Source organism: Triticum aestivum, chromosome 2D, assembly GCF_018294505.1.
Source record: "Triticum aestivum cultivar Chinese Spring chromosome 2D, IWGSC CS RefSeq v2.1, whole genome shotgun sequence".
Taxonomy (NCBI): domain Eukaryota; kingdom Viridiplantae; phylum Streptophyta; class Magnoliopsida; order Poales; family Poaceae; genus Triticum; species Triticum aestivum.
In genome coordinates this window covers 326160304-326186909 of record NC_057799.1, presented here as the reverse complement: position 1 = coordinate 326186909, position 26606 = coordinate 326160304, and the positions used below count along the sequence as shown (strand labels likewise).

General features: G+C 46.5%; 2 protein-coding genes across 2 annotated transcripts; both read right to left on the bottom strand.

Moving 5' to 3' along the window:
• Positions 1–11213: 11213 nt before the first annotated feature.
• LOC123052971 (probable disease resistance protein At5g45490) lies at positions 11214–13048 on the bottom strand. The gene has a single exon (XM_044476340.1). The coding sequence runs from the start codon at positions 12792–12794 to the stop codon at positions 11445–11447; it is 1350 nt and encodes a 449-aa protein (XP_044332275.1). The 5' UTR covers positions 12795–13048; the 3' UTR covers positions 11214–11444.
• Positions 13049–13196: 148 nt separating this feature from the next.
• Positions 13197–21279, bottom strand: LOC123052970 (uncharacterized). Its single transcript, XM_044476339.1, has 16 exons — positions 21154–21279; positions 19785–20192; positions 19417–19642; positions 19089–19337; positions 18877–18992; positions 18678–18773; positions 18505–18592; positions 17818–18047; positions 17152–17336; positions 16799–16998; positions 16251–16583; positions 16041–16142; positions 15224–15521; positions 14578–14726; positions 13988–14272; positions 13197–13825 (listed from the first exon to the last, which is right to left on the bottom strand). The coding sequence occupies exons 2-16, from the start codon at positions 20081–20083 to the stop codon at positions 13634–13636; spliced, it is 3048 nt and encodes a 1015-aa protein (XP_044332274.1). The 5' UTR covers positions 20084–20192; positions 21154–21279; the 3' UTR covers positions 13197–13633.
• Between the last annotated feature and the right edge of the window lie 5327 nt (positions 21280–26606).

The following is a 26606-nucleotide window of genomic DNA, read 5'->3' as shown; positions in this document are numbered from 1 at the left end:
CAGGAAATTTTCACACAATGAGATGTACGCAGCGAGATATGTGATTGTGTTTGGGGGAAAATGGTGAATCTGGGCACCAAAAAAGTTCAAGAAACCCCGAAGAAACGGATGTGGAGGTAGAGAGAAACCACGGTCGACATGGGTAGCAAGGAGGACGCACTCACCCTCGCGCGGCTGGGGTTCAGTCTCGTTCCCCGACAGCCTCCAAGATCCGTGAGCAATCAAGCCCGCGCTCGCCAGATCCTCCAAGTCTTCTTTCAAGATCATGGAGCGAATCCAATCCCCCTGGATCCATCCAGGCAGCAGACCGGACCGCGATGACGACCCCCGACCCGTCTTCTTGCCCTTCGCCGCCGTCGCCGCCTTCTTCGAGCGCTCCAAGGCCGCCGTCTTGTCCTTCACCATGGCGGCGGAGTGCGCACATGCCAAGCAGAGACGGCAAGAGCAGAGGAGGATGCGGTGGAGAAACAAAGGAGAAAGAGATTGATTGAGGCGCATTGTGCGCTGCATCGGCCCGGGCGCTATTTATGAGACTACTTTCGAGTGGCTGACGTGTGGGCCCGAGCAATCCTGTCATATCCCGCAACAGTCGCTCACCCGATACGTGGCGAAAAAGGCGGCGCGGGGTTCGAGGCGTCCATGTCTATTCGCTCCAATTACTACGGCACGCTCCGTCCCACGCGCTTCTCCAAAATTTCGAATCCTGTGAGATCCGAGAACTGCAGAGCAACCAATCGCGCCAAAGATTTAGCTCTATAACTTACTCGAAGATTATCAACATAAGTCACTCGACGACCTCTGAATCGATCAAGGCGACTGAAACAAGGTTGAAGTTTCAGCATGATTTCCGGACCCCTGTGAAATGCCTCCGAAGCATGGAATCGAGTCGGAACCAACTTCAAACCTTCTTCACTCTGACCTCAATCCATTCGGGGGCTAATGACGATGACATGTACCTAGGGTGTGGGTCATAGGCCTGGCCTGGACGCCCTACCCAAGGGTACTGCCCTAGAGTCAATGACATTCAATGTATAACAGAAGATACCAACTGAAACACCTTGGGGTACGATCCACTCGACCAGCTATGTCACTCGGATACCCCAATTCCACTCGACAAGGATATAATCACTCGACCATATGAAGAACCACTCGGAGTATAGAAGGTCTAAAGACACCTCAAGATATCAACGGTGAGGCGTTCACTCCGTAGTCATTAAGATCATTAATACCTGGCGTTATCAGTAACGCCCCTGTCTTAACCCGCATTGAACCCTATGTAACGGGGGATGGTGGGGTCCTGGCGCACTCTATATAAGTCACCCTCCTCCTCTGGGACAAGGGTTCGCACCCCATATAACTCTCACGCATAATCCAATCGACCAAGCCTCCGGGCACCGAGACGTAGGGCTGTTACTTCCTCCGAGAAGGGTCTGAACTCGTAAACCTTGCGTGCACAACCTCACCGTAGCTAGGGCCTTGCCTCCTCCTACGTACCCCCTATTCTTACTGTCAGACTTGCTCCCACGACACCGTGGACATCCATATCGATCACTATAAGCACACGAATGGTATTGGAGTGAACCTTTAGTTATCATGTGATGTTCCCTTTGCATCGTGGGGCTTTATTTTGGCCGCATCAGATCGTTTATTTGACTTGTCGGACTTCCATGCGTCCCGGGCTTCCTTGTCGGATTTCCATGCGTCCGCTTATCCGCATCTTGATTTTTTTTACCTCAAAAAAGGTAAAATAAAAAATAAAATAAAAGAGAAAGTGTCTAACTTGTGACTTATTGCTGTAAACAAGGACCATACTAGGTACATTAACGCTGTGAGTATTAAAGGAGACCGATCGATGGCGAGAATCAGTTGCTTTCTACTTTGATTATATCTTGATATAGACACCACTGCATTTGATGCATGCATGCTTTCGTTGCAATCTGCATGCTGCTGATCTGACCCTTGTTTCTTTCTTTCTGCAAGTGATCGACGTACGTGCGGTATTTAGCGCTAAACTTGACGCATACTCTCATTTTTGCCTGCGCCTGCAGCTTTGATTATCTTGATACAGACACCACTGCACTGCATGTGCATGCGAATTTTCTTTTGAGCACATGAAATGGACTACACGTAGTACTTTCACTCACTTTACTCTTCTGTTCCTTTCTCTCTTTATTTTCTCTCCAAACAAGGCAAGGATTTATTCGACGATCGATCTGTGCCGCCGTCGGTCGACCCCATTCCATTTGCTCTCCTCTTCCTATTTGAAGGACAGGCACGCATCCCATCGGTGAAGCTTACTCTACTCTAGTCGGAGTCCTAGTTTAAGGCCGGTCAGTGCATATGCATGCAGACTGCATGCAGGGCGCGACGTGCTAGCTAGGTAGCCCCAGCTCGGAGCTGAAGGGCGGCACGCGGCGATGGGAGGATTCACGCCTCCAATCCCGCAGGACGACAGCAACTGGGAGATCCGCGTGGCGGTGCTGCTCAGCCTCTTCCTCCAGATGATCCTCATCTTCGTCGGCCCCGTCCGCAAGCGCTCCTCCTCCCCCGTCCCCCGCTTCCTCGTCTGGGCATGCTACCTCCTCGCCGACTGGGTCGCCGACCTCGCCCTCGGCCTCCTCCTCAACAACATGGGCAACATCGGCGGCTCCCAGTCCACCTCCTCCTCCACCATCACCCAGCACGCCACCGGCCTCAAGCGCGGTTCCCCCACCAACGCCGACGCCGGCAATAGCAGCCCCATCATCTTCGCCTTCTGGACGCCCTTCCTGCTGCTCCACCTGGGCGGCCCCGACACCATCACCGCCTACTCCCTCGAGGACAACGAGCTGTGGCTCCGCCACCTCATCGGCCTCCTCTTCGAGCTCTTCTCCGCCTCCGTCATCTTCTTCTGCTCCCTCAAGGGCAACCCCATGATCCCCGCCACCGTCCTCATGTTCGTCGTCGGCATCATCAAGTACGGTGAGCGCACCTACTCGCTCTACTCCGGCAGCGTCGACGGCTTCCGGGAGAACATCCTCGACCCTCCTGACCCGGGCCCAAACTACGCCAAGCTCATGACCGAGTTCGACGCCAAGGAGCAGGCCGGACTGGTCGTCGATATCGTGTTCGCCGGCGCTGACGACGAGGCCAAGAAAGCCCTGGCGGACCTTGAGGAAGGCGAGGCCGCGCGACTCGTGAATAATCGCAGCAAGAGCCTTGAGTCGCAGGCGTTCGACTTCTTCCTCATCTTCCGCCGCCTCTTCGTCAACCTCATCCTAAGCTACAAGGAGCGCAAGATCAGCCAAGCCTACTTCCTCGATCGCGAGGACGTGACCAACTCGCCGGCCAAGGCGTTCCAGGTCATCGAGGTGGAGCTCAACTTCATCTACGACATGGTGTACACCAAGGCCCCCGTCGCCCACAGCAGGGCCGGCTGCGTCCTCCGCTTCCTCGCCTCCGCCTGCCTCGTCTCCTCCCTCCTCATCTTCTTCTTCCACGGCGACAAGGGCAGCTTCATGCACGTCGACATCGCCATCACCTATGCGCTGCTCCTGGGCGGGATAGCACTCGACGGCGTCGCGCTCGCCATGCTCCTGTCCTCTCACCGGATGCTCGTCCTCCTCGAGAAGACACGGTGGCTGGAGTGGCTCTCGCGCGCCGTCAGGTCCGTGCGGCCACGGCTGCGGCGCTGGTCAGAGAGGACCTCGCAGCTGAACCTCGTGAGCTATTGCCTGGGCAAGCCGGACTCTGCCAGCAGCGGCCTCCGCGGCTGTTTGGGCGGCCCGCGGATGGCCCGGGCGCTCGCCAGGGTCGCGGAGACGCTGCACGTCCGGGAGATCTTTGACGATTTCTTCTTCATCCGGCGCGAGCGCCTCAGCTGCTCGGGTCAGGAGAAGGGACCCCTACTTGATTTTGTGTTTGGTAGGCTCAAGGAGAGGGCCACCGAAGCCAAGGCCATCAAAGACACAACGGCGGCGTGCAGCTGCCGCGGCGAGGGAGTCCTTGAGAAGCTTCGTACTCAGATCATGGAGAACCTGAAGAAAGCAACACCAGAAGCCGCAGGTGCGAAAGAGGAGGAGGTCATCAGTAACAAGGACAAGGACAAGGACGCAACACCAGAAGCCGCAGGTGCGAAAGAGAAGGAGGCCATCGGTAACAAGGACAAGGTGGAAGAGAAGTTGCACGTACTTGAGAGCAGCGTGAACAGAGACAGAGAGTTCGACGAGTCACTGCTGCTGTGGCACATCGCCACGGACCTGTGCTGCTACCCGTTCCAGCATACAGCGCCGACCAAGGCTACGAGCAACATGAAGCCAATCGCCAACACCCTGTCGGAGTACATGCTATATCTTCTGATCAAGCAGCCGGAGATGCTGTCCGCGACGGCGGGCATCGGGCTGCTCCGCTACCGTGACACGTGCGCCGAGGCCAAGCGCTTCTTCGAGTCAGCGGCGGCGTGGGACCCGGACCATAAGGACGCGCGGAGGATGCTGCTGAGCGTGAACACGACAGAGAAGCCGTCGGTGGTGAAGGGCGACAGGTGCAAATCAGTGCTGTTCGACGCCGTCATCCTGGCCAAGGTGCTGAGGGAGCTGGGTGATGATCTCATGTGGGAGGTGGTGGCGGGGGTGTGGGGGGAGATGCTCACGTACGCAGCGGGCAAGTGCCGCGGGAGCACGCACGTCCGGCAGCTCAGCCGCGGCGGCGAGCTCATCACCATGGTCTGGTTCCTCATGGCGCACATGGGCCTCGGCGACATGTACCGGATCCACGAGGGAGACGCCAAGGCCAAGCTCATCGTCCGTGGCCAGTAGCTGTTTTTTCCATCGCATTTTCTTCTATTCAAACCTACTCTACTGCTTGGCTTTATCATCTCTGATGATTGCTGTGTGTTTGTTACGTCATTTGTATGTCCACCTTGAAATGCTTCACTAGCTTCCAGCAATTTGCAAGGAGTAAAAGAGTTCAGTTTTTCTTCAAGGATGTGTCTAGGGCTATCTAAACGTGACATAGTTATATCCAAGTATTGTACTGTTAGACATATAGTGTTACACGCATGTAATCTCAACAGCTTATTCCTATCTTCTCTCCCTTAAACCTCTCGATCTATCCTATATAACGACCTAGCGATCGGGTCTTGACTTATAAACACGACAAGGGTGCTTCCTGGCATCGATCAATAAAGCCACGCGGCTCCTCTACAGAGGAACGCTTTCATAGTTTCTACATGGTATACAGAGCCAGCCTCTTCTTATTCATCTAGCTTCCCACAAAACCAATCTAGCTATGTCTTCCATCTCGGCTCCGGTTGCTCTTAACCTAGGACCACTTGCGACCAAGAAAATAGCAATGGGGAACTACCTCCTATGGAAGGCCCAGGTAATGCTGGCCCCGCGAGGAGCGCAGGTCACCGGATTCCTGGACTACATCGACACAGCGCACCTGAAGATGACAGAGCAGGAGCAGTCGGACAAGAACATGACCATTGTGCCAAATCCGCTCTATGGACCATGGATGTCCAAGGACTAGCAGGTCCCAACTACTTGTTGAACTCTCTGTCAAAGGAGATACCCAGGTCGCCGGTAGTGAAACCACCTTCAATCTATGGATTGCGCTTACAACCCTCTTCGCCTTGCAGTCACAAATCTTGAGTCACGAACTTGAGAATCATCATCGCCAACACCAAGAAGGGCAACATTCCGAGCACCTCGTTCATCGCCAAGACAAAGAGCCTCGAGGACGAAGTCGCTGCCATTGGTCGGCCGGTGTCAGATCTGGCTATGGTGGACTACATCCTTGTGGGACTCGACCGTGACTATAATCCCATGGCTGATGTAGTCAGGGCAATCAAGAACACCATTACTGTTGATGATCTTTTCTCGCAGATCACTGCTTTTGATCAGAGGATGGAGATGCTAGGAGATGGTCCAGCCAGCGGCTTCCACATGTCCGCCAAGGCCGTCTGCAGAGGCCGCGGCCAGACTCGCAACAATAAATACCGTCGGCAGGGAGCCATGGGCATGGCGGTGGTGAGAGCCCTCCATCCGCTCCTCCTGTCGGTGGTCGTGGTGGTACTGGCTACCGCCAACATCCATGACATCAGCAATAGCAGAAGGATCAAGATTATCTCAAGTGTCAGATATGCTTCAAGCAGCATGTCGGCGGCCCAAGACTCTGCTGGTATCGCTATGAGGACAATGATCAGGAAGAGAAGGGGGCAAACATGGTCACACATGCCTACGGTGTCGATACCAATTGATATGTAGACACCGGCACCGCCGAGCACATCACAGGGGAGCTCGACAAACTAACAATGCGAGAGAAGTACCACGAAGGTGACCAAGTGTGCACTACAAGTGGTTCTGGTATGGACATTACTCACATTGGAAATTCAATTGTTAAAACCCCCATAAAAGATTTGCTCCTAAATAATGCCTTATATGTTCCCCGAGCATCAAAAAATCTTATCTCTGTTTATCATTTTTCTTGGAGACAAGAATATTCTTATAATATTTTATCCTTACTCTTTTTGTGTTTAAGGACTTGACAACGAGGAGAGTCATCCTTAGAGGAAAGTGTGAGCGAGGCCTCTACCCACTCACATCATCGTCAACATCAACATGGTCAAATAAGCAAGCATGGACTGTCACCAAGTCATCTTCAGCAAAGTGGCATAGTCGCTTGGGCCATCCATCTTCAACTATCGTTCAACATGTTCTTAGCAAAAATAAACTTCACTATGTGTCTAATGTTGAGTCATTTTGTGATCCATGTCAACAAGGTTAAAGTCATCAATTGCCATACATTGTTTCTACTAGTGTTTTCAGTGCTGCATTGCAACTTTTTCTTTTCAAGAATTCATCCAATTAACTAGTTAACTTGCCGATTAATCCCTACTCATAGGGTCACCGAGTAGCCGAACCGATAAACCATTCGATTAATGGATTAACTTGTCGATTAGACTATTAATCTCCTACTCGTCAGCCAACCGAGTAGGTACCATTTAACGATTCGTCAACAATGGCAACTTATATTCTCACATGTGTGGGGGCCAGCCCCTTCCTTAGTTGGTAGATTATCATACTATGTAAGTTTTATTGATGACTATAGCAAATTCACTTGTATTTATTTACTTAAGACACGATCTGATGTATTCCAAGTCTTTAGCAATTTCCAAAACCTTGTTGAACGCAAACTAAATTCTAAAAATTATTGCCATGCAAACACACTGGGGTGGTGAGTACGAGAAACTCAATTCCTTTTCCCAAAAGATTGGAATACGTGTCCGAATGTGTTGAAACTTGGCATGGACATCACGCACTCAAGCATCTTTCACCATAAAAAATCAGAATTTTTGAATATTGTATTTATTTTGATTTTACTATTCATAGGGTCTAGATGATCTCGGGCTTTGAATTGGATATTCGTATCCAGACGCAGTGTTTTGGCTCTCAGACTAAGATGAGCCCCGGAGTGAACAGTAAATTTGTTTAAAATACTAGAATTTTTTTTAAAAATATCCGTTTTTTCCTGATTAAAGATACTTGAGTGTGTGATGTTCGTGCCAAATTTCTAAGCATTTGGACATCTGAGTAGCTCTCAGCAAAAAAGAAAAAAATCTGGTACGTGAAAAAGTTTACTTGAATTATTCGAACCTGATTTTTCTTTTTTGCGGAGAGCTACTCAGATGTCCGAATGTGCTGAAACTTGCCACGGACATCAGCACTCAATCATCCTTCACCATAAAAAAAGGAGTTTTTTTAAATTTTCTAGTATTTATTTTGATTTTACTGTCCGGTTTCCAGCCGATGGTGGAGCGGTGGCCAACCCGTCGTGCCAAGTGGTTTCGTCCCCGGCGACGATGTGCTTTGGTCGGTGTTGCAACCTTTTGCAAGGAAGGGATTGCAATCTATCCTCATGACTTCGAATAATTTTTTAAAATGTCAGGACTGCAATTTCTTTTTCATTGAGGGTCCTCATGTAAATTGCAATCCCATGCTTAGAGAAACTCTAGCAGACACCTTAAAACTACAACTGTAAAGCTGTGATAAGGGTCGAAAAAAAGGCATTTTAAGGGTCTATTTTAGCTACGGCCGAACAGATACTGTAAAAACAAATTGTAAAACGAGGATAAGGGTCAAAAGGGGGCATTTTAAGGGTCCATTTTAGCTACGGCCGAACAGGTACTGTAAAAACAAACTGTTAAACTGGGATAAAGAGCTCCTTCCTCCAGGCCAGCCGGCGCCGCCCCTTCCCTCAGCCGGCCACGCCGGTCGCGCCTAGCCCCGTCGGCCACCGGTCGTGCCCCGTCGCCCGCTGGTTGCGCCCTGCTCCGTTGCCGGTCGAGCCGTGCCCCTTTGCCGGCCGCGCCGAGAGGATTTCGGCGGCCAGGCTGAGGTCACGGGAGGCCATAGCGAGGTCGAGGTGGTCCAATTCGAACCGGCGGTGATCGGTTCCGGCATCCAACGGCCTTTCTTGCGGTGACGAATTCCGGCGAGTTTCGGACGGATTCCGGCAAATTCCGTGGTGGCGTGTTTGCTCCGACGAGATTTGACCGGTATACGGGGCCCCCTCGGTTCGGCCTTTGAACCTTCAAACATAAGGGTCTCGGTTGTGGATTTTCGGTGCCCTTTAAAAAATTTACGGGTTGGACCACTTTTACGGTTTCTGTTCTGGACATTTTTTCGACCAACCTTAAAATGCAAAAAATATAAGGGTTTGACCACTTATAAGGGATCTGCTATAGTTGCTCTTATCTAATGGATGTTTGGGTCGTAACCCCTCTATTGTTCAAAAAAAGAAAGAATGCTTAATTCTTTCAATAACACTTGACACACATGAAAAAATGCAACCCAACTAACAGAAGCCCGGTGGGCTCGGAGCTACTACGTAGAAGAATCAAACCCGATGTGTTCTGTCCGGCATGTGGATGCGAAGAGACAATATATCACAGGTTTTGGGGCTGCTACCATTCCATGTGTTTCTGGAAGGAGTTGGGCTCGGTATTGGGTGCGAGGGTGGCGACCCCACCTCGAGTGTTCTGCACCCAGAGCTCGATTGCGTCATGGCTGCTTTAGTGGATGGCGGAGGCATCTGATGAAGACAAGTCTGCGATGATCCAGGGTTTATATGCCCTTTGGCTGGCCAGGAATGACACGCGAGAAGGAAAGCGCATGGAAGAAGCGGATATGGTGGCAAGGCGGGTGGCAGCTCTTATGGAGGAGTGGAAGAGGGTGCGCGGCCGGGAGGAGACGTCAACAAGAACAGATCAGCATGCAATATGGGAACCTCCGGCGACTGGATGGCTCAAAGCCAACTTGGATGGCGCTAAGTCTAGGACGGGACAAGATGGAGGTGGGGGGGGTTGTTTTCCGAGAGGAAGATAGTGCTTTCAGGGGAGCGGCAGCTTTCTTTCTTCCCAAGATACCGACGGCGGAGGCCACGGAGTTGATGGCATGCAAACGGGCGGTCCAAATGGCGCTACAACGAGACATTCCGAAATTGCACTTAGAGACCGACTGTCTTGCGGTTGCCAGGATGCTGAATGAGCAAGAAAGAAATCTGTCGTCGGTTGGCATCATGGTTGAGGAGATCTAGACGATGGCAAGGAATTTGGGAGACTTCAAAGCTTCTTGGGTCCGGAGGAACGCGAATAAAGCGGCCCATGAGTTAGCTCGTTTTGGTTTATGTAATTGTGTTTCGGTTTCGTGGGATTTTGCTCCCCGAGATTGTATTCTCAGTATTGTATCAGACGAACTACCTGATCTAGTCTAATAAAGTGGGGTAGTAACTTTCAAAAAAAACTAACACAAGTCCATTATAACCCACAATCGTTCAACATAGGAACATACGCACACCGAACGGGACACAACTAAAACAGCCTTCTCATGTGCGCTCGCTGCTAGCCACCAAAACTAAACATGACTAGTGACAAAAATGCATCGCGATATTATAACACTAGATAGCGGTAGCAGACTTAATCCTATTTGAAAGAGTCCCGAACAATATTCCAAAATTTGATTTATTTTCCAAAATTATGAAAAAAAATTGACAAACCCGAACAAATTTTGAAATTTGTGAACTTTTTTCGTAAACATGAAGATTTTCCGAATTTTGAACAAAATTTTCAAAATGGGAACAATTTTAAAATCATGAACATATTTTGAATTTTTATAACAAATTTCGAAATGAAGTACAATTTTGAAAATTCCAGAAAATTTAAAACACAAACATTTTTTTAATACGTGAAAAAAAATAGAAAACGAGACCATTTTTTGAAATTTGTGAACAATTTCTGAACTTTTTTCGTAAATATGAACATTTTCAGAATTTTTAAACAAATTTCAAAATGGGAACAATTTTTAAAATCATGAAGATATTTCGAGTTTTAGAACAAATTTCGAAATGAAGAACAATTTTGAAAATCCCAAACAAATTCGAAACACAAACATTTTTTTAATACATGAACAAAAATTAGAGAACAAGAACATTTTTTGAATTTGTGAACAATTTTTGAAAACAGGAACTTTTTCAAATCGCGGTCATTATTTAAAAGTCTGTAAAAACGAACAAAAACATTCCAAACAATTTTTGAAAAATGGAAACATTTTTTGAAATTCCCGAACAAATTTTTAGAAATGCAAACATTTTTAGTATGAACAATTTCTGAAAACACGACCATTTTTAAAAAAATTGAAATTTTTTTAAAGCACAAAGTTTTTGAAGTTTCCAAACAAGTTATGATACATGAACATTAAGAAAAGAAACTAAAGTTGAAGTATAAAAAAGAAACAAAAAAGAAACAAAAAAGAACAAAAGAAACAGAAAATGAAAAGAAAAGAAAAAATAAAGAAGAAAAAGAAACAGAAAAACGAAAAAAATGTGAAAAGAAACCAAAAAACCGGTTCAGGGAACCTGCTAGAAGGTTCCTAAAACCAGAAAAAACCGGCCGGGAAACTCTAGAAGTTTCCCAAAACCGGAAGCAATGGAATGCGGTAACGGGCCGGCCCAGGTTAACGCTCGCTCGGTCGGTCTCTGTGCGAAAGGTCGGCTGTTCGACGCAATATGCGGCGAATAGGATATTCCACCCGCAATAAGACATGAATACGCCAAGCGGTACACAGCGACAAGATCAACAAGTTTGACGAATACTTCAGCCCTTTGGTCGTGTGGTTGACAATATAGATGTGACATATCAAATTCTTATCTTAGATGAGAATTAGCAAATCTGGTGGGGAAAAAAAATCAAATTTGGGGAAGTCTCCACAAAGTCGGTCGAACAAACATTACATATACACACCAAAACTCCATGATCCAATTGATTCTCGAAAACAAAAGGTAAATCAAGGACACAAGAAAAACAAAAGGCACAATCGAGAGTACGAAACAAACATTTAGCAGAGCACTTAAGCACGCACAGTGAGTCAGCGACTCAATTAGCAGACTGATTAGCCTCCGTCGCCTCAGTTGCAGGTCCAGGTTCGGTCTTTGCTCGTCGCAGCCTGATCCGCGGCAGCGTTATCCTTGGCGTCAGCTTCCGGCTCGTGCTCGAGCGCGGCGAAGCCCTTGGCCGCCTGGACGATGCCCACCGGAAGGCCGAGGCACTTTCCGATGATCTCCTCCTTCATCTCTTGGAGTTCCTTGTAAAGCTTGTCTTCCTCCTCCTCCTCGCCCTTGTCCTTGTCTTTGGCCTCCTTGTACTCCCTGTGGAAGAGCTTCCACCCTTCTTCGCCCTCGAGCTTGGGAGGGTGAAACACGCCGCCGGTGCGCACCATCACCCCGGCGCCGTCCTCGCTGCGGCAGGTGACGAGCACCGCGCTCTTCCTGGCCTTGGGCAGGCCGTAGGCGAGCCGCTCGTACCACTCGCCGTCCTTGGGTGGCTGCAGCGTCAGGTTGCTGTACCAGTCGCTGTACGCCCTGATGTCGTCGAACACGATAAGGTACCCCGTCTTGTACAGCGTCACGTAGAGGATGAAGAGCAGCACGCCGATCCTGGACTTGTCCTTGTCCTCGTCGGTGGCTGCCTTGACGACGACGTCGGCCTTGTCGACGATGTCCTCGACCTTGGCGGTGTCGAGGCCGAGGTTGTCGAGCATCCGGTAGAGGAGGTTGAACCTGTCCTCGTGGTCCGGCGGGCCCACGCAGACCCAGAGCCGGAGAGGGAAGGCGTCCTTGATCCTGTCGTGGACGAACACCTTCTGCGCCAGCGCCGTCTTGCCGCTGCCGTGGATCCCCGCGATGCCCGCCGTCCTGAACAGCACCTGATCCTCGTCTTCGCCCTCCTTGCCCACGAGGGCGTCCACCACCTCGTTGGCTTCCTTGTCCCAGCCGTATATCCGGCTCTCATCCACGTAGCTCGTTGTCCACTCGTAGTACTCCGTCACGGTCTCCTCTCCTGCATCCTGATCAGGGGAAGGAGAAGGAGGAGGAACATCGCCGAGAATGGCGATGGTCTGCTCCAGCAAGGGGTCGACGGACAGCTGCGAGGGTCGAGACTTGAAAGGGTTGCAGTCGCTCACCGACGGCATTGTCATCTTCTTGCTCTTGGCCTTGTCAGACTCAGACTGCTGCTGCTTGGACCGTGCCTTGCATTGCTGCAGGGCATCGCCGATACTGCGCAGCAGCTCGGGCAGCTTCTCCTTCTTCCCCACCTCCGGTGGCTCCGAGATGATCTTCTCCTTGTTGGCCTTGAGGATGCGGAAGATGTGGTCCAGCACCTCCCTGTGGGGCAGCTCACTGTCCACTTCGTCCTCGAACGCCTGGAGCAGCTTCTCCATTACGGCCTTCAGATCGTTGCCGCTTTGCTGCGCCATGATTATCTCTCTTTCTGTATCTACCTTGGCCTCGAATAGGGAGCTTACGCCATTAGCAGGCAGATCGAGCCTTTATATAGCTGAGTGTTGAGACGCTTGCTCCTTCCGTGAGCAAAGCGAGATGCTACACATGATTATGATCTCCAGACTTCAGGATTGGAGAAGCTACAGATTTGCAAACTTTGGAATTTTCATCGAATAACTTCTTTTTTAAAGGCGTAGGAATCAGGGCTCTGCAGTGACACCCAAGTAATGAATCGTTGCTGCTTTGTGGCGCCATTCTGTCGATCATTTTATAGCTGAATGACGATTATATTCTCCAGGCAATGAGAAGCAACATATTTGCAAACTCTGGAATTTATAACATTGCAGATATGTATGTACTAGGAACCAATGGCACCAGAGTAACAAAGCGAATTCCAGAAATAATAAACGCGGTTCCTTCTACAGAAAATAGTGAAATTTACACTCCGTGTTTCAGTGAAATCTACATCCAGGATATATGTTTCCGTATGACAAAAAATGGCCGTGTTCCACTATCTTTCGGTATAAACTATAAAGAGCATGCACTCAAAATACAATCTATCTGATGAACCGAATTTTTTCTATGTTTCCTCCATCCATTCTTCTTTGTTACCAGTTAACTAGTGCACAAGTAAATCTCTGCTATAGGCTGTGCAATGCTGGAGATGAAGTTAGCATAGAGAGCTGAAGGCAACACCGGAGCAGATATGATAGGTCAGCCCAAGTCAAGCTGGATATGGGATGAAAAACTGACAATCTGCACAAGCAATCGCTAATGTCTCGAGCAAGTACTTCACCAGCAATGATGTAGGGAATCAGCAGGAGGTCTCGGGATCTGGTGCTACTGTTCTTGTGATGGTGAAATGATCAACGACCCGCACCGACCTGACGGGGTCTGGAGATGAGGCTGACCTCCATTTGCTAGGGTATCTCCGGTGGTGGCTGAGCTGATGAGGCCCTCTTTCCTCTGCCTCCCACTTGGGATCCAACTTCCAATCCTTTGGGACCTGTTCACCAGATTCAACGTGTTTATAATGGAGCCTACATGCATTTTGTTTTCTACATCTGAAAACCTGTATCCACCTTATATTGAATGGTAGGAGTACCATTCAATGCAATGCTGATCTGAAAAGATGTGAACGTGAGCATGTTGAATATATTGATGTTACCTTGTCAACTGCAAGTGTAAATATTTCTAGATCACCATCCTTCTTAATATGCAACCTTGTGAAAGATTTGTAGTTTGCGATGCGCAAAGACGAGAAGGCTTCATCAAAGTGTATGTGGAACCAGTTGATGCATATGTATAGGTAACTACCAAATATGAGGGAAACAACTGGAGTTGAGAAAATCCAGAAATAGATAAATACAGAAGTATAGTACATGATCAGAACACTCCGAGAAAGCGACATCATGCCGTTCTTGCAAATGTTGATCCTTGTAACAGCCATGACCTGTAAAAATATTTATATTTTAAATTTTGTCTGATGAAGTAAATCTACATAAAGTGGACAGAAAAGGAAATTTTGATTTTGTGAGGTCATATGGTAATTCATAGGTACTCCCTCTGCCCCATAATATAAGGGCGTTTTTGACACTAGTGTAGTGTCAAAAACGCCCTTATATTATGGGACGGAGGGAGTACTTCATACACAAAATTCGAAAAATGAATTGATGTACAAGTACAAATCCATTTGTTCAAAACTGCAATGCATCTATACTGGAATAGTAAAAATGTTTCCAGAAAGAGTCTTAGCACCTCTGGGACGTCAAAGGCTGACATAAGGTATTTTATACATGCTGGATATAGTCCAAGCGTCCATTGTTCCAATCGAGTACGAAGACCAGTTGGATCTGGGAAATGCTCACTTTCCATTGACCGATACCAATCATATAGAGGGTGATAACCTATGACAAAAAACGGATTTGTAAAAAAAATGTCTTTCTTGAATGAAGAAGCAGGAAATAAGCTAAACCTCTGATGTCAGAAGAAACAATAGCAGACTAGGCACATAAGCTTAGGTAGAACTTTTCTGGAGTGGAGCTTAAGCAAAAGTTGGTGATAATTTAGAAAGAACATGCCATCAGAGTTTCATCAAATAAACCCCTAGGACATGTCATCGTAGACATGGTGGCACAGATTATGTTTCTCCAACTGAACTTTTCAATTTTGTCTAGCCACTTCAATTTGATTGATGCCCTGAGCGATAATAATGTTCAACTTTTACGATCTTATCCAGTTTGAAACCATAAAATGAATATACCCTATGTACAAATGATTGAATAAGGTACTTTTTACACTTCAAAAGGGATATAACAGCAAGAACATAAAGTATTATCTGAACCTATGATAAGAATTTAATATAGTAGCTGTGTAGTTGGGAGTACAATATGCGATGGCATACCTGACGTTGCCAGTAAATGATTCCGTATACATATTTCAATGCCCAACTCCATGAGCAACATTAAAACTAGAGCTGCAGTCAGATGGGCCAAAACATGCAGGCCACCTATAATAGCTCTTTTTTTCCGTGTGAGTTTGGATGGTACAAATGAATATGATGCCATCAACAAAGTTAGACTTCCTACTGAGGAGACATAAGAGTGTTCAAAAATAAAAAGCAAAGCACTCCATATTGTACTTGAGAAGCTTTGCAGACGCCCAGACCATGTTTCCTCATTTAAGATGTGAACAAGATTACACTGGAAAAGATGGAAACGTGAACAAGAGTCAGGATCAGATCAAAGATTATAAGCCTGATATAGTCGCAGAATATGAACTCTTATCGATTGTATCGTCTTGGAGCGATGTTTTGAGTCAATAAAAACTCCCTTTGTCAGGAAAATTTGCCAGGAATATAGGTGCTTAGTGTCACCAAACTGAATAGCATATGTAATATGCTCAGTAAATCATTATGACCTTCCAAGTAATAAGTCGGGGGTTGAAAGGTTGGCATTTTTCAGAAGTGGAACTTTGTAGTGGCATATGTCAAATTTTCAAATAGTAAGACATCCAAGGTATAGTACTTCACTTAGGCCTTGTTCGGTCAAACCTATTCTGGAGAGGTTTGGAGGGGATTGAGGGGGATTTTGACTTGTAGAGGATTTAATCCTCCCCAATCCACTCCAATCCCTTTCAAATCCCTTCCAACCGAACAATCCCTTAGGAAAATGAAGATATGCAAGGAAGAAAACTACACCTTATGAATAAGTATAACTGACCTGTGGGAACATGGAGAATACCAGTATGAAGTAAATAAAACCACCAATTATGTCGAACTGCCAATTCTTCTTGCGGAATTTTAATATATTGCCCAGTGCAATCTGCAAGTGTAGTTAATAAGATCTTCTTGCACAATAACAGACATGCTTGTTAAGCTGATCAATAGGCTAAATATGGTAGAGATTCCATTAACTTTTGAAACTACATACCCCACTAGATTCCTCATAGGAGGGATAAGCAGCCTTGCACTCGTAGGTAGTACCAGAGAACCTTTCAAAGTTTTTGAAAACATGTGTTGGGTGCAGAAAGGCACCACCACATCCATTGACAAGTAAGTGTTCAACAAAAGTTGGTTTATCTGATGGTGTAGCAGAATGCCTCATAAAATGATGCAAATCCCCAGCCATACGAAGTTTGCACCTTCCATTCAGGTAGTCCTGAATCAAATGTGAGACATTCTTGCCTGTAGTCTCCTTCCAATACCAATCGAGGAGCCAGTTTGGCTCGTGTGTAACAATGATCACAGAGTCGTTCTCTCCAACCTGCATAACTTTAGAAATGTAGCGGATCAATTAAATCTGGAAATGAAAATTTATCTCCAACTCCCAATAGATTCAAATGTTAAGGAAACATTTAACACAGAATGATCAATGAATCACTCATCAGGAACCAACCAAATACAATGATAACAGGAAACAGAAGTAATGGAAAAATCCAGTTCAAAACAGAAGGATAAACAGGGGAGGGAAAAATGCACCTTATTCCGACAAAGTTCTGCAAAGAACTTGAATTGGTATACATCGATGTCACCATGAAGAGCTAGATCAAGACCAAATATCCACCAACCTTTCGGAAGCTGCAATGCGAAGTAACTCTTCCTCTGAGGCAGAAACCATCCACCTAACCAGCTTTTGTGACATATATATCTCATGAAGGTGTTAAGCCCATCGAACCAATCTGTTATAGAAAGCAAGGAAACAAACAAAGGAAATCCTTAAGAAAAAATCATGAATTTTCTTCCTTACATACTTGACATCGGGTCCATAGGAAAGGAGGTAAAATGAGACATATTTCGACAAACAAAGTTTAATATAAATGGACAGAACAAACCGTGGTTCCCGGGAATTATGAAACATTGGGGTCCATCATACTTTTTCATCTTTGATACTCCCGGAGGAACCTCAGGCTTATCCACAGCTATATGTTCAGCCTTATACCAACGCGGAGGTTGCATAGCATACTCAAAAGGACCAAAGAAGCGTCTCTCATATGTAAAGGATGAAGGGTTCGGATACCTACATATTTGAAATGATAGAACATAAATAACTGGAGATAAATCTGTCTAATTTGTAGAGTGAACCACTAGGGATGGACAATAAAGTCACAGCTAATGTGCAAATGATAACAAAATAGACATACATGACATAAAACATATAGAATTTTTACAAGAGAAGAAATTATACTCGACGGCAAAAACTCATAATTTACTAGAGGAAACCAAAAATATATATTAACACTTTATTCCAAAAATTATTAAAGAAACTCAACCAAGCGGTTAACAGCCTAGATAGATTGTCCGGCGTACAACTAGAACATTGGTGGCTATATAAGTTCTATAGTATTACTTCTTTTTAGGAGAGTTCCATAGTACTGATACAATCAATTGTGTGACCGTACTGGTTAAATACAGTCAAGAGCTAGATGATTTGCACATATGGAGAGAGATAAATTTACTGAAGAAAAAAGTCAAAACTGATTAACATGGTGCAATCTTACGCAAGATCTCCGCCAATAACAAGCAAATTTCCACGTGGAAGAGTATGCATAGAACCACCAATTACAGTCTGAATGGATGGCTGAGCCAGCAGCCGGGCAACTGTATATGATGAATTTCCACCATCACCGGTGTCTGCGACAAAGTCAAACCAAAGGTCTTCTCTTTCATTGAAATAGTCATAGAGCACATCGTCATTCCGAGTTTCATCTGTAGTACTTTTCATTGCAGCCTACAATAAAATATAGAAAAGGATGAAGAAAAATAGTGCACTAATCATGTACATAGAGGCAGACAAAAGCTTGACTTTAAAGTGCTATGATTACATACATGATGTCATCATAGAAATGATGTGACATCCTAGTATCCTACCTTAAAAGCATAGATAGTAATACACATGCTAAGAAGGTGCGTCTTCTTTTCTAAAAGCTCATCTCCTAATAACCCCTTCGTTAAGCGTGCATGGCTAGGAGCAATGTGGGAAAGGGTCATCGACCGGGATGTTTTCCCGGGTGCGCACGAGTGAGGACAACGTGTGCATCAAGATTAAAAAATTTAAAAGGATGGGCGCAATATTTTTAGGTGAAAGCAACTACAGCGATGATCTAACATGAAATTTAGATCAACTTAGGTCCATGGTGGAAATTTTATACTGGATGGTAGTTAATTCCTCACCAAACACCACTTACCTGCATCATGCGCATGTCAAATCGCCCAACAAAAAGAGTTACAGAGACCATAAGATCAAACGCTGTCTTGAATAAATCAGCCGATGTCCTACATAATGAAGTTGAAGAAGTCAGGCATTTTCTTCCGTTCCTCTCATCTGGAACCTAAATTGCTGGAGCTTAGAGAGCCCTACCCTGAGTACCAAGGTACCATATCCAGGAAATCTGGTTTCATATGTTTTCTGAGCTTCTCTTCTTCTGATACTGGTGACAAGTGAGTAAGAGCCCATCTGAAGTATTTGCAGTGGATAATAAGAAATACTCAGACAGAGTATTGAAGAGAGAGATAAATTTGGAATAAAACATGCACTGCGTAGAACAATAAGCACACACCCAGTTGATCTCTCCACAACAAAGTTGGCAATATAAAGGCCAACGAATGTAGCCCACAGTGAGTACAGAGGAGATATTTCATCTGATGGGCCAGCACAGGATCCACTGCAAACTAACTGGAGAATAACATGATCAAAGAAGTGGAGCATGGATGTTGCCAAACAAAAATATGAGAGCAAAGAGTAGACGAATCAAAGAGATGCAAGTGTTACCTCCCCATATATAACCCACTTTGACAGAAGAGGATAGTCACTTGCAGATCCAACAGGTGCAAACCAAGATGAACATATCTGATCTTTTAGTTCATTCATAAAGAGAAAATTTGATATCCATGTGGTTCCATTTTCGTTTTTAAGAAAAGCAAGCAAACTTGGATCAGAACTCTTGTCAAAAGATTCACTTTTGGGCACAGCAAGATTCCCGCAATGACTGTAGAATACACAGCACGCAATACTGATGACCTGGAAGAGATTCAAAATTAATCTTCCCAGGAGCAATTTGAAGAAAATAAAAATAAAAAAATATTTTTAGTAAACGTACAGTACAGTTTTGTACTATGGTCCATATTCCTGGTCTTGTGCCTGCCATGCGAGCAACCAGTCCAATGTACCAGAGACCAATAAATATGATGTGAAAGGCGGTGATGAAGAGGACAGAAGAGAAATATATAGTCAAAAAAAGTGAAAGGTTCATGCGCATATCAACGCCCATTGATTGGAAGCTAGGGAGATGATACAGGGATGCAAAGCAAATCCAAGCGACATACCTGCAATTGTGCAATATAGTTGATAATTCAGTTCTCCTAACAACTTAATGTGGTACATACATAAAGATTCTGTGGTGTAATAAGGACGACAAATATATTTGCAACTGAGTTCTAGGAAGTCTAAATATGAATGAATGCATACCATCGGTTGAAATTTGAGTAACTCGGCTGAATTGTTCTTCCAAGGAAGGGAGATGAAAAGAAGTAGAAGAAACCAATCAAGCAAACATACATGGACCACCATTTGATATTGCTGTCCAGTTTATGTATCAGAGTATGCATATTGTCGGACGAGATGAAAAAGAGGCACCCAATTATCACTGCTGTCATGATATGCCTCGAGTGTTCATGGGGATATGGCGTATGTGTCAGGATCGTCCGAACCCTCTCCATCTTGAGGGTTCCCAATAGTGGGCTACCACTCTGCTTGTCTGAACCCATCCAAGAAATGTTGCTTTAAGTACTATAGCTACTTTTCTCAGAGAAATGATGTGCACAATGCACCACAAGTGTTCCTTCGAGTCTGCAAGCTTGAAGATAAATTGATGCTCTGCGTGCATTAGATGTTGTCAGAATTCAGCAAAACAGAAGGAGTTGATGCATGAATTTAGGAACGCCAAAGTACATGATTGCTCATCGTATGGTTGTAGTAGTTATGAAGAGAAACAGTACCACAGTGGTGATGATAAATTGCTTTTTTTTTTCCTCTTGAAGTTCTGGACCAAGACGGAAATATGGGTGTTATACTTATACCAACAACTATTTACATCCAATCCCAGTACCACACACTTCGTATGATTAAGCAAGAACTTAGCATGGCACAATGAGCGACCCCAGATAGCTTGCCAGAGCAAGAAACAGTGCCTGTAGTCAAGAACCAATACTAGTGGTCGATATTATGCCGCTGTGCAACTCGTTTAACAGCTAGATTAACAAGTAGTGGCTGAAACAATTAAGAGTCAATTCACAGTGGAAGGGAACAGATTATCCTGAAAGGTCGACACGCGAAGGGACGATAAAATCCCATGCTGCATAATAAATAAACTGACAGGACTAGTTGATGCAGATTCATTCTGATTAAAGGATTCTTAAACTGCATCACAGCATCCCACTTTAAAAAAAATAACGTTAGCAGCATGCTATTAATCAACAAATTATACTAGTAACCATGGTATTCGACAGGAAAGTGCAAGCACGCAGGCGGGTGTATCTCCCCTATTTCAACCAATCTGGCCGGCAGGGGTGCCGGGGACAAGGAAGAAAGGGCACCAAAAGAGAAGCGGAAAGCGCCAATCTTTGGGCCATCGCACCCATCAGCGACCGATAAATTTACCGGCGTGCCGCGCGTGTGCATGGACATGGAGCAGGAGCGAGTGAAGCCGGAGCAAGATTGCGTGAAAGGAGTAACGCAATGCAAGATGGAACAATGATGCGTTCGTGAGGAGCAGGCAATGGGATTGGCAATGGCACCCGAGAATAGGAGCGGGGAGAAAAAAGGGGTGGACGTGCACCTGGGCGACCGGCGGCGCGCGGGAACGGCCTTGCCGGTGGGCGGAAGGGGGAAGAGGCGGGTGGTGTGGTGTGGCAACTGCCTCCCTGATCCGGTGGAGGTGGACGGGAGTGAGGGAGGGGGGGGGGGGGGGGGGGGGAGTGCGTGCATTTGGTTCGCGTTGCGTTTGCCAAGAATATCCCGGAGGCGGCAGCCCAGATGCCCGTCGTGCCTACAGGTTTCCTCCCATTTTCTATTTTCTCTCTCTGTCTCGTTGTTTTCTATGGCTTTGCAGCAGCGATCCAACCCAACACAAGCATGTGTTTGTTCGTTTGTTGGGCTGCACATTGTCTAAATCATTTTTCTAGAGCAACTCCAACCGGCCGACCTAAACGGAACGTGATTTCGTTCGGTTTTTGTCCGTTCGGGTCGGCCGCCCACCCAGCGTCCGTCCTCTTTTAAATTTGGGTCGGTAGCCAGCCCAACATGCCGACCTATTTGTGCTGGCGTGGCCGGCTAACCGCCCAATAATACGTTGATTTGCATTCAAACATATTGTCAAATAACATAGTTTACCGAATAAAATAGTATAGTTTTACAAGCCTGATACAAATAAAAATGTTTCACATAGTTTTGCAAACGAGTAAAAGAAGATACATCTATTGGTTGCCAGCATAAGCCCACATATGCTCAACCAAATCATTTTGCAGCTGCACGTGAGTTTCCCAATCACGTATGTCTTCATGAAATTGGATGAACTGTTCAAATGTTGCCGCTACTCCATGCTCAGGCACAACATTTTCACCCTGAAACTGAAACCCTTGATCGTACAAACGTTCCGGGCGCTCGTCTTCTACGATCATATTGTGCATGATCACACAAGCAGTCATCACCTCCCACAGTTTCTGCGTGCTCCAGGTATTAGCAGGATACCGAACGATGCCCCATCGAGATTGCAAAACACCAAAGGCACGCTCGACATCCTTCCTAGGACTCTCTTACTCTTGGGCAAATCTTTTCCTCTTCTCTCCGACAGGGTTGGGTATTGTCTTGACAATAGTGGTCCACTGAGGATAGATACCGTCACCCACCGGCGAGCGCTGAAGCACGTTGATATCATTGTGTGATCCAGCCATGCCAAACAAAGAGTGCCAGATCCAGAGATCTTGAGACGCCACGACCTCTAATATGACAGTGCAAGCCCTGACATGTCCCTTATACTGCCATTGCCAAGCAGAAGGCAGTTCTTCCACTCCCAGTGCATGCAGTCTATGCTGCCAAGCATCCCTGGGAAGTCTCTTCTGGCATTCATCGCCAACAAACGGGCTGTATCTTTAGCTGTCGGTTCTCTCAAGTACTCAGGGCCAAACACAGCAATCACAGCCTTGCAGAACTTATACAGGGACTCTAGGCATGTAGACTCACTCATACAGACGTACTCGTCAATGAGATCACTGGGCACTCCGTATGCAAGCATTCGGATGGCGGCGGTGCATTTCTGATAAGAGGAGAAACCGATCTTGCCGACGGCATCCTCTTTGCACTCGAAATAGTCATCATAGCCGACCCCCCCTCTAATACGGTTGAAAAGATGCCTACTCATACGGAAACGGCGGTGGAATTTTTGATGTTTGAACAACGGGTTTGTTGTATCAAAGTAGTCCTTCCAAAGAAGAAAATGCCCGCTCACTCGGTTGTGATTCAACACCGGAAGGTGGCCCGGAATGGAGCCACGAAACAACGGCCGTTGGTTGTTGAGGTGGTGATGGACCAACACGGCAGCCAATATCTCCTCCTCGTCGTCGGACGACGAATCATCGGAGTCGCAAAGGAAATTGTGGAAAAAGAACTCGTCTGCGGAGTCCATTTTCGTACCTTGACAAACTGTCGAACAGCTTGCGGACGTCGAAGAAGGAGACGGCCGGCGAGGGGAGTCACGGTGCGCACGGACCAGCTAGCTGCCCTGCCGGCGTCCGACGAGTGGGTCGGCGTCCGACGAGCGTGCCGGTGAGGATCTGGCCGGGGCGGCGAGGCGGCTTCTTGGTTGCGGGCGGCTGTGCGATGGGGGGAGCGGCGGTGGGAAGCAGTTTGCTCCCCGGCGGCAAGACGGCGGTGGCGGGCGATGGGGGAGTGGGCGGCGTTGCTGGGCGGATGTGGAGGCGGCGGCAGCTGGCAGAGTCGCCGGCAAAAATGGGTGGCGGCATCGGCGACGAAGGAGGCGGGCGAGGGTTGCTGTTGGCTGGGGGTGAGGGGGAGGCCAATGAGCCACCGACCAGCGGGCCCGGGGAGAGGAGAAGGCGAGCGTGCGCGCGTCCGTCGCGTGTCCGCGCCGACGCAAATCCGGCTCAAAAATGGGCCGGGAATGGGTCGCCCGCAGACGAAAAGCGGACGCGCGTCCGTTTGGGTCGGCGCGTTGGGCTGCCTTTTGTGTCCGCGCCGACCCAAACGGACGAAATGGGTCGCCCCATTGGAGTTGCTCTTAACACGGTACAAACGCAAGCTCTGATACATACGTGCATACACTCACCTCTATGAATGCACACACGCACGCCCTACCTCTGTGAGCACCTTCGAGAGACTGAGCCGACATATTATCTTGAGATTTACGAAGTCACCATAGACGTCTTGTCGTCAACGGAAACGTCTCCTCCCACTGAAAACGCATCGCCGAAAATCCTGAAATAAATTCAGGAATAATACGAGCACCAAGATTTGAACCCTAATGGGCTGGGGATACCACTGTCCCTCTATTCGCGTCTAAATCATTTTTGAGGGAGTATCCAGTACAGGATGAAAATTCAAACACTGAACGCAAAAGTTTTTGTTTCCGTTTCTGCACAGAACATAACAAACATGCATCGCAACCTCCTAAAGGTTTAGCTTGGCAAAAAAAGCAAAAATAAAACATAATTACTATGGTACGAATAATTATGTAGACCGATATACTGAACAAGAAAATAAAATATACATATTGGGCTGCCTCCCAACAAGCACTATTGTTTAGTGTCTTTGAAAGTGCGTTATATCGACTAGAGGGGGGTGAATAGGCGATTTTTATGAATTCTTCACTGAGGAATTTGCCAGTGAGGAAATTCCTTAGCGAAGAACTACTTGCAGCGGAATAAGTACTCAAAAATATGCATAGCAGAACACAAGCATGGTCATCATGATGAAATGAAGACAAGCATAGAGTACAGAAGCGTAAACACAGGATAGCACAGGATGAAGACAAACAGACTGAAGAAATTGAACTGAGGAAATTGAGAAAGTCTTCAGTCAAAGTCTTCAAACACAGATATGAGGAAATGAAAGAGTTGAGGAAATAGAACCAGTAAGCTTGGTGAAGACAATGATTTGGTAGACCAGTTCCAACTGCTGTCTCAGTTGTACGTCTGGTTGGAGCGGCTAGGTATTTAAACCTGAGGACACACAGTCCCGGACACACAGTCCTTACCGTATTCTCCTTGAGCTAAGGTCACACAGACCTCGCCCAATCACTCGTGGTAAGTCTTCAGGTGACTTTCAAACCTTCACAGACTCGGTCACTCGGTGATCCACAATTTCCTCTTGGATGCTCTAGGCCATGACGCCTAACCGTCTGGAAGAAGCACAGTCTTCAAAGGTAACAAGCGTCGAATCCACGCAGGATCAATCTCTTCAGTGATGCTCAATCACTTTGGGTTTGTAGGTGTTTGGGTTTGGGTTTTCCTCACTTGATGATTTTCGCTCAAAGTCCTCCGAGGATGGGATGCTCTCAAATGACAAGTGTCAGTTTCTCTCGGAGCAGCCAACCATAGGGTGCGGCTATTTATAGCCTAGGGAGCAGCCCGTCATGATAAGACATAAATGCCCTTCAATGATATGACCGTTAGTTGGGTAGATATTTTGGGACAGCTGGCGCATAGCACAGCAACGGTCGGAAATTTGAGTACCAAATTCCTCAGGGCTATCATGTTCCTCACAGTGTAGGCAATCCGCACTGACGAATTCCTAACTCCTCAGTCAGAACAAATTCCTCAGAGACCAGAAGAACTTAGTCTCTGTCACTGAAGAATATGACTGGACTGTATGAGATTTCCAATGTCTTCACTCGAAGGGATTGGTAGGTGTAGGATTTTGAGTTGAGCATCACATGGAAATTTTTCCTTAGTATTTTCTCGACCCCCTTTAACAGTACGGTGTTTCCTATGACTCAAGAAAGAGAAAATGAAACTACGAAAACAAAAGTCTTCACGCTTCATGTTCCTCAAACGAATACCAAGTCTTCAAGGTCACACCAATTTCTTCACTTTCAAAGTCTTCAGAAATTCAAAATCTTCAGTCGAAGAACTTCATTTTTAGGGGTCGACTTTCTATGTAAATATGAAACTCCTCATAGACTTATAGACCTGTGTACACTCATAAACACATTAATCCCTTAACCTATAAGTCTTCAATACACCAAAATCACTAAGGGGCACTAGATGCACTTACAATCTCCCCTTTTTTGGTGATTGATGACAATATAGGTTAAGTTTTCAACGGGGATAAACATATAAAGTGTAAATACTGATATTGAGGAATTTGATTGCAAGATATAGAAGAACTCCCCCTGAAGATGTGCATAGTGAGGAATTTGCTTTTGAAGCAATGCACACTTGAAGAGTTGAATCATGGAGATCTCCCCCTATATCTTGTAATTCATACATGCATTTGACATAATATATGAAGAATTTGAAATGCATAATGAAATATGGTGACTGATGTAATTCAGCATGCGTGCAATAACATTAACGAGGAATAAGCATGCAGAAGAAACAACAAAAGTATCAGGCCACCATAGAGTTTTAAGTTTACAACTCGATCCAACAAAGTCATCAGAAGAACGAGGGTTGTAACTTAGAAAAAACGCCCATATAAGATAGACCCGCTTGAAGACTAACTCAAATTTCTCCCCCTTTGTCATCGAATGACCAAAAGGTTCGAAAATGAGGACTAACGCCCCTGAAGAATATCAAGTTGATGAAGGAGCGTCAGCGTTGTTGGGGTCGTTTGTTGTAGTAGGGCCTGCCGCAGTGTCGTCCAAGTCTTCATGTTCATCAGTGTCACGTGATGAAGAATAGGAGTTGGCCACCAAGGAAGGAACCTTGACCTTCTTGTACTTCTTCGGAGGAGGTGCAGCCCAGTCAAAATCTTCCTTGAGACCCATATTCTTCAGATCTTCTGCGCTATAAATGTGCAACAACCCAGGTGCGGTTGAGGGTTTCATGAAGGTAGTAGTGGTTTTTCTTCACTGCATTGTGGGTAGCAGTCATGTTGTGAAGAATTGAACCAAACTGACGCTTGACCCATTTGTGATTACGATCAACCTTCTGGTGAAGACTGAGGAGAAGCTCACGGTCAGTCATCACCCTCGGAGCTGTGCCTTGAGGATTTGACTTGGTTGCGTTGGCGGCAGAGTCATGGGTGGCAGAGTCATCATTGGTGGAGTAGGAT